We start from the raw sequence: 8,196 nt of genomic DNA, 5'->3' as shown, positions 1-8,196 counted from the left end.
TCAATGCCTGAACCGCGAGAGCTTGGGTGAACGGCTCGCCTGGTGGTACCGCTGATACCCCTCTGCCCTGGCTGGGAGCAGCAGGAGGCTGCTCAGCGAATCCTTCTGGCAGAGGGCCATGGCCTCCTTGTAATTTATCTTCTCTTTAGTAACAGGGTCAATGAGATCTTTTTCATAGCTGGACTCATCCTGGAGCCTGTTGGCTAGGTCGCCTGTTATCATCCCTGTCTGGGCAGCTTCCAGCACAGGGATGCGACCAGTTTTCTTGGGATCGATGAGCCCTCCGGTTAGATGCTGGACTTCCAGGTAGGGGAAAGCACTGTCCTTGGTCATCCATCCCTTCTGAACTGCTTCCCCCACAGACAGCCTTCTCTTGGTCACCGGGTCCTCAATCCCTGTGAAAGCTTTCTGGGCATTGAGTAGTCTCTGCATGTAGGTCCTGTCAATCAGCCCCCTCTCAATTGCCTTATGGACTGAGAAGCGGTCCCGAGAAATGAGGTCTATGATGCCCCCCGTGGCAGCCTGGGCTTCCAGGAGCTTCTGAGCAGTCATGGGATCAAGCAGCTTCTTCGCAACAGCAGTCTTGATGTTGTACTTGGTGTCAGTGGTGGTGTCATACACCCCAGCAATGGGGGACGTGTCATCACAGAAGCCCTTCTGCGAGGCTGGGGGGAAGAAGCTTTGGGTTTGGTGGGTGGTAGGTGACGAGAGCGGGGATTTGGAGATGATGGAACCAATCGAGAGGGAAGAGGGAGGCTTGGATTCCCCAGCCACCAACAAGGCAAATTCAGAGATGGGAATCTTGCCATCCCGGTACAACTGGTACTCCTCCTTTGTGATCCTCCTCAGCCTTAGTGCATCATCGATGGAGTACTGCTTCCCACTTTTCTTGTCAAGGAGAACTGAGACTTCCCCATTTGGGCCCAGGGTGGTGACTTCTTCCCAGTCACACTCCAGCTCTTGCAGCTGGATATACTGGCCTCTGTCGATGATACCTCTCTTATAGGCCTCGTAAGGGGACATATCCTTCCCTGTCTCAGGGTCCAAGATAGAGATCTTGGTGGAGAGGTTCGTCTCTCTCATCTGGGTCTCGTGATTGATTTCTTCCCGGTTGACCCTTGACTGGAGATCTCGAATGAACCTCTCCTTGTTGTAGATCTGGTCCTTCTCCCTAAGAATGTCTGCCTCCAGCAGGGAAAACTCATGTTCCAGCTGCTTCTTCTTCTGCCTGTCATTCTCAGTCCGTTGGTTGAGCAGTTTGGACTCCTCCCGGAGGAAGAGGACTTTCTGCTGCTTCTGCCTCTCCAGCTCCCGCAGTTCACTCTCCAAGTTGGCTCTCTCCTGGATGGCCAGGTTCCTGGCTTTCTGCAGCTCCGTCTCTTCACGAGCCCATGTCCTCTTCATGCCTTCAGCCCTCTCTATCTTCTCCCTGAGCCACCGTACCTCCTCTTCTGCCTTTTGCTTGGCTCCTCTCTCCCTGTTCAGCAGCTCCCAGATGCGCGCACGTTCACTTTCCAGCGCTCTGTCCTTTTCCACTCGAATCACCTCCTTGTAGATGGTCTTCTCCTGGGATTTTGTTTTCTGCAGGACATCAACTTGCATCTGCAGGTTCTTGCATTCTCTCTGCAAGTTCAGCACCTCCATCTTCTCACGGTCCAGCTCCAAGCGCAGGTTGCTGGCAGACTGTTCAAGGACTGGATCCTTCTCCAACTTGACCACTTCTTCCATAATGATCTTTTCTTGCACTGGGGCTGGGCTCTCCTCCAGCTCCTTTATTCTCAATGTAATTTGTCTCATCTCCTTCTCTAGTGCAAGCCTCTTGCTTCGATCTTCCTGAAAGTTGAGCAACTTCTCTTGCTCTTCCACCAGTGCACGAACCTGTTGCACATCACGTTCCAGACGACGCCTGTTGCTCACCTCCTCATCCAGACTCCGGCTCAGCCTGTTGTGCTCATCTCGGAGCTTTGGATCCTTTTGAGTCAGTATCACCTCTTGAACAACCACCTTTTCCTCTGGCTTTCGTCTCTCCAGTAGCATGTATTTATTCTGCAAGTCATAGATTGCATCCTCTGCAGCTCTCCTCTTTTGAGACATGTTACGCACCTCTTGACGGAGGCGATCAGCTTCTTTTTCCAAGAGTGGGTCATTCTCATATCGGATGACTTCCTTGTTGACCAGCTTGGTTTCCACCTTGGATCTCTCCCTCTTCCATTCATCCCTTTCACCCTGCAGCCTAATGAGCTGCTCCTGGGTCCTGCCGTTGGTGTTCACTAGTTCATTGAGCTGTTGTTTCAGCCTGTCAATTTCTCTAAGAATCTCTGGGCTCTTCTCATGTTTCACCACCTCCTCTATAACCTCCTTAAGCTCCACCACTGGTTTCTGTGACCTGAGAACATTGAGCTCTGCTAAGGCCTCTTCCACTTCACTGTCAATCTTTGTCCTTTTCAGAGTAACTTCCTGCAGCTCCCTTTTCAGGTGTGCAATTTGCCTTTCTGTTTCAGGATCCACCAGGAAAATCTCATTGACCCTCTCTTTAACCTCCACCCTTGGTTTTTGCTTCTCTGCAATACTGTACTGGCTCTGCAGCTCCCCAAGCTCACCTGTAAGCATCAAGTTTTTGTTTCTCTCTTCTTCAATCAGAGTTTTAAGCTTGGAAGACTCTCTCAATAACTCTGGGTCCTGCTCTACCTGCTTCACCTCCTTAACAATAATTTTGGGTTCTGCCGTTTCAATTAGTCTTTCCACCTCTTCAATCTTGTTCTTCACTTTCACTATCGCTTCTTCTGCGGACTTCCTCTTGAAGGATTCCTCATCGATCTGCAGCTGCAGGGTCCTAACGGACTTCAGCATTTCTGGGTTTTTCTCCAGTTTGATCAGCTCCTTCACCACCACCTTCTCTCGGATATTGGGTTGCTTTCGTTCCAGCATGTGCAGCTCTCTCTTATGCTGCTCAAGTTCAGAAGCAGCAGCCAAGCTTTCCTCCTGGAGCCGTTTGATCTCCTGACGAAGACCAGCTGCTTGGCTGTCCAGGCTTGGATCTTTCTCAATTTTTGTGATCTCTTTGGTGAGGAGCTGGGCAGGAATGACCTTCTTCTCACTCTCCATCTGGGCAAGCTTCTGGCTCATCACTTCAATGTCTTCTTGCAGGCTCTGCCTCCTTTTGCCTTCCTCTTCAATCTGCTGTGCCATCTTAGACAGGTTGCTCTCCACCTGTGGGTCTCTGTAATATTCTATCACCTCCTTTTCTTCCACTCTTTCGATGGGTTTCTGAGTCTTCAACATTAGCAGCTTGCTTCTGTGTTCCTCCAGGTCCTCTTCAATCTTGGCCACTTTCCTCCTTTCCTCCTCTAGCTGTGATTTCAAGCCCTCAGATTCCCTGCTTGTTGTGGCTTTGTTTTCAGATTGCTGTGTTTGCTCGTGTACAGCTTCAATGTCCTCATGCACTTCCTTCTGCAAGGGAAAACCAAAAAATTATTAAAAAAAAAAAAAGGCAGGGAAACACTCTTGGAATCTGGCACAGAAGCCTTTTCCATGACAAGGCATGGTAGGAGACAGAACTGGTACAGAATCCCCAGGGACCCTCCAGATAAGACTGCAAATGGCAAATGAGGACACATTCCCACCGTCTCAAGCAGCTGACGTGGTGTGTCTTCCCTTTGTCATGGAGGTGCTGCAGCAGCCCACAAAGGTGCTTTGTGCTGCCTTGTTGTATCTGCAGCTGAGGGCGGGTAACATGGCCAGTCCCCCGCTGCGCGGCTGGTTCGTGGTAGCATCACAGAGTGCCCCAGTTTAATCTCTCGTCCTTCCTGAGCGCAAAGTCAACCAGACCAGTGACCTTTCCGACCGGTGAATCAAGCCCTAAAAAGGCATAAAAGTCCTATCGCTTTGAAGTGTTTCCAGAAGTCTGTAAGCACTAAATTCCAGCCACATCCACAGATGAATCTGAAATTCTCAGTCTGTGAACGCTGATTAGATATAGCTGAGAAGTGGACTGAAGAGCCCTAATCTTTTTTCCTAGCATACACTACAGCTCCAGTAAAGAGTTGAGGGCCCACAGAGGTGATGGAAGTCACAACCTAAGAGCAGTATCAGTGGAACTGTGGTTACTCGTGGTCTTTTTCTCACAGGGCTTTTCATCCCTGTCCTTCCTCACACCTGGACGTGGAGATCCAGGGAGGGTTGGGGGGATCCCAGCCTGAGCAGACTGCTGACAGCTTTGGAAAGGTCGTTTCAACCCCCTGTCTAGAGTACCCCAATCTTGCCGTGAGCTGTTAGCTGGTACCTTCTCAACAATCTTCTTGGCAAACTCCAGCCGGCTGAGCTGCTGTTTATTTTCTGCTGCCAGCTCCATGTAGAGCTTGGTTACATCATTTTCCTGAAAAAGAAACAGTAGTGAGAGCCCAGTCCCCCTCACCCTGACACAACTCTGTTGGATGGCACATTCTCCCACTCCTCCTTTCACCTGGATGCACTTATTCCAGGGATTAGTGTCTTTACATCTGACTTTCTAGAGAGACAGTCTAAGGACTTGTGTAGGACATCCTGTCCCCTTTATTTGAATGCCTGTTAGATGCCTGCTAGCCTACACAGGGTGAAGACTTCCAAATTCAGCTTGGGCCACACATGGATGAGAGTTGGCAAATACCCAAGGTGATGCAGGAGAACTGGGGTGTGATTGGGAAGAGCACACAGAAGCTCTGAATTAGTCCTGTCCCCACACACCCTGTAAGTTTTATCTTCACACACAATATGGTGAGGAGGCATCATCAACAATCTCAACCAAAGGTACCAGACACCCCTAATTCTGGATCTCACATACTGCTTTGCCCCATAGACAAAAGGATCCCTCATGACATTTGTCCTTGGGATTAGGACCATCATCAGCTGTGGCTGTAAGAGCTGATGAAGGCCTTGCAGAGGACACGGGGCTTAGGTAAGGAGCTAGACAATAGTTTCCATGCCTTCATCTTAACATTTTACCTGGGCCTGGATGCTTTCTTGTAGAGGGGTCACACGCAGCCTCTTTGCAGCAAAGTCAGTCAGGGTAGGGTCCAGAGAAGAGCTGTATTTACCTGCTTGGAGTTCATAGTCCTGTTCAGAGCAGAAACAGAAGAATCAGTTGGGATCTCTCGGGTGAAACGCTAAGGGAATGCTACATGGGAAAACCCAGCCATACATTGAGTGTGGACTGCACATTCCGAGATAGTCTGACCACTGCGTTTTTCTCAGGCTCCTTCCTTTCGATCTCCTCCACCAGCCTCTGCAGGAGACACACATGATGTTAAGCACAGGTTGAAATACAGCAACGCAGTAATACTCTTGCAGCTAAGAGTAGTAACTCAGCCTAGTTCTAGAGGGAATGGTGGGAACAGGAAGACATTTAGGAAGAGTCTCCAGGGCTCTAGAGGATCTCAGCAGCACTCTTACTTGCCCAGGACCTGCCATACTGATTTATCATGTATGAGATAAATACCAGCCAACACAGAGACCTCCACATCTCATCATCTGAGCTAGTCAGCTTATGGTCTGCTCAAGGAGAGAAAGATGCAGGACCCACATGCAACATCTCAGCCCAAGGTGCAATCTTTCAGGATCTGGGTGTGTCCTCTCCATGGACACCTAGTCACCTGGGGGTGACTAGCACAGATGAGGACACCAGCACTGTACATGAACACAGTGGGGCAAGATACATCATCTGTGGGCTGCAATCCATTGTCTCCTTGTTCTAGTTTATTCACTGTGACGGACGGAGCACACAACTAGGAACTAGTTGGTACTATTTTGCATGCTGTTCACAGGCAAAGTCCCCATCCCTGTAACATTACGGGTTATGACGCTTGCCCTGGAACACACCTTCTGTGCCTGCAGCTTGTAATTGATCTGGCTTGGCCCATCGGTGGTCTTCACTTGGTGCTTGGGTAGGTTGTTCATCCAGAACATCAGGTTCTCATTGGAGTTTTGGAACTGCTGGTAGGTGATGCTGATATTTCTGAGGGTCTTCTCTCTGTGCAGCACAAAGGTGAACAGGAACATTAAGGGAAAGGGCAAAGATTCATGTGCAAGTTCCTAAAAAGACCCTGTGGTGAGAACGTCACCACAGCAAAACACCAAGATAACAAAAACAAGGGAGTGACAACTGGTCTTTAAGTGAGGAGCACAACTCTGCTCATGAGGTTTGCTACTGCAGCATGAACACAACTTGGGAGATGAGAGAAGTAAAAAGGCAGGCAACCAGCAGCAACGCCCATGAGGAGTGTTGATCACCGGGGTCTCTCTGGGTAGGGTCACTGGGTCAGAGGCCAGCAGGCAGCTACTTAAGACTGCCTTCTCGCAGCTAGCTGGAAGCTCAAAGCCTGTGCTGTGCATAGGACGGAGGCAACTACACAGCAAGACAGACCTTGTCCTCAGTATTACAGAATAGTGGCCAGGATCAGGGTCCTGAAATGAAGAACATACTCTTGGGACTCTGACTAATGCTGGTCCGTGTTAGCTAAGAGGAGCAGAGATGATGCCATAGTTCCTCACCGCTGATCCAGCTGGTCTGCAACGGCATGGTAGCGATCATTGAGGAGCTGCACCTCCCGCTTCTGCCGGGGCAGGTCAGGGCAGTACTCCTGGAAGTTGTTCTGCACAGCACTGCAGCTGTGCTCTGCATCCTTGAGCCCCCGGTTCAGCTTCAGCACACAGTCCTCTTGGGCCACCACATCCCGCTTCATCTTCTGCAGGAGAAAAAAGACACCTCCAGGTTTGCATCAGCCAATGCACCAACCAGAAATACCCTCCCTAACACTGTTACAAACTGGAGGCTAGTCAGGCTCTCCAAGGTAGACATGCAACGTGGAAGAGATGGAGCAGTGAGACTTACTTGGTAAGGAAGATGGGAAGCAAGGTGGGTTGGACACCGCATGGAGCAGAAACGAGAAGTTTTAGGGAAGGCAAAAAAGGGTCACTGTGAGTGCTAATGATGGGGGGCAAGGAGATTGGGAGCAGGAAAGAATAGGGAGGGATGCGAGGCAGAGCAACAGAGGTTAGATGCTAAGGGGATCATCATGTATTTTAGGGACCCCAAAGGTAACGTGAGAGGGACAGAGCTTTTTGCTAGCCAGTGAGTGCAGGTCAGCCTGCAACACCAATGTAAAGTCTTCAGGGAACAAGTCCTTAGAAAGGCTTCACTGCTGGCACCTCAATGTGCTCAAATAAGCAAGGTCCAGCTCTCCCCACCATTGCTACCTGAGCTCAGAGATCTCCCTTCCTTAACGAAGGGCCTGATGTTCCCCTACCTGCAGGTCGTTGGCCCGATCCTGCAGGGCATTGGGGGATGCAGGAATGATGCTATCCTGAGCCAACTTGGCCTCGAACGTGCTGACAACCTTGTCTGTGTTCTCAATCTGAGTCTCCAGGTTCAGGGCAGCCTTAGCCCTAGGTAAGGGAAAAATTACAGGACAAGGTTACCTACAAAAGACCCCATTCTTCTCCTTTTCTCTCTGATTTTGCATGTTTAAGCTTATTTAACATCGGAGCTTCTGCAACATGGCAGAGAACAAGCAATATGCACTCACAACCCTGTCATGCTGCTCAGAAGTCAGATATGTTGCATTTCACTGCACACAGCAGAGATGGGACACACACCCATTGTGGTGGACTTTCCACAGTGGGGGGATGTGGCCACAGATTACATACAGCAACTCCTTCAGAGGTGCCTTTGATGATGGATGAGAGATTTCCAGCCTGCACTGGCTGGATAGACCTCAACCAATGCCCATATAGACCAAAAGAATTTTCTGTCATGCTTCTGTGTTGACACCTCCGTGCAAGGACTTCCTTCCCTCATCCCCATCAGGCCTTGTCATCATCACTCACTTCTCGTTGTACAGGCTGGAGAGCATATTGACGTCATTGTATTTGCTCCTGAGGGCATTCAATGTGACAGGGAGCTGGGAAGCCGAGGTGCTGGTGGGTTTCTTGGAAAGGTAGGTCTCACCCTCTTTCTGCAAGGCATCCTTGGCTGCCCCCAGGTTCTCAAGTTTCTTTGTTGTTTCCTGGCACATCAGATGGGAGCAGAGTCACCCAACACAGTCATAACAGTTGCTGTTGCGAAAACATGTCTCCCTCAGGGGTGGATTTTGCTGTGGGGCTAAGGGTGCGGTAGCTCTCTCATAAGGAGTTGGCCCTTGGGGCACAGCCCCATCCAGCCTG

The 8,196-nt window shown here is 50.1% G+C and overlaps 1 protein-coding gene across 1 annotated transcript in view; it reads right to left on the bottom strand.

Moving 5' to 3' along the window:
* EVPL (envoplakin) overlaps positions 1–8,196 on the bottom strand; it is a 25,079-nt gene continuing 16,883 nt past the window's right edge. Inside the window, exons 15-22 of the mRNA XM_010292823.1 lie at positions 7,861–8,039; positions 7,281–7,419; positions 6,526–6,719; positions 5,854–6,004; positions 5,177–5,260; positions 4,981–5,091; positions 4,283–4,375; positions 1–3,450 (exon numbers count right to left, since the gene is read on the bottom strand). Coding sequence (XP_010291125.1) covers positions 1–3,450; positions 4,283–4,375; positions 4,981–5,091; positions 5,177–5,260; positions 5,854–6,004; positions 6,526–6,719; positions 7,281–7,419; positions 7,861–8,039 — 4,401 coding nt within the window. The remainder of the gene's footprint in view (positions 3,451–4,282; positions 4,376–4,980; positions 5,092–5,176; positions 5,261–5,853; positions 6,005–6,525; positions 6,720–7,280; positions 7,420–7,860; positions 8,040–8,196) is intronic.

This window comes from Phaethon lepturus, unplaced genomic scaffold (genome assembly GCF_000687285.1).
Source record: "Phaethon lepturus isolate BGI_N335 unplaced genomic scaffold, ASM68728v1 scaffold43038, whole genome shotgun sequence".
Lineage (NCBI taxonomy): Eukaryota > Metazoa > Chordata > Aves > Phaethontiformes > Phaethontidae > Phaethon > Phaethon lepturus.
Note: the sequence above shows the minus strand (reverse complement) of the source record. Positions and strands in the feature narration are given on the sequence as shown.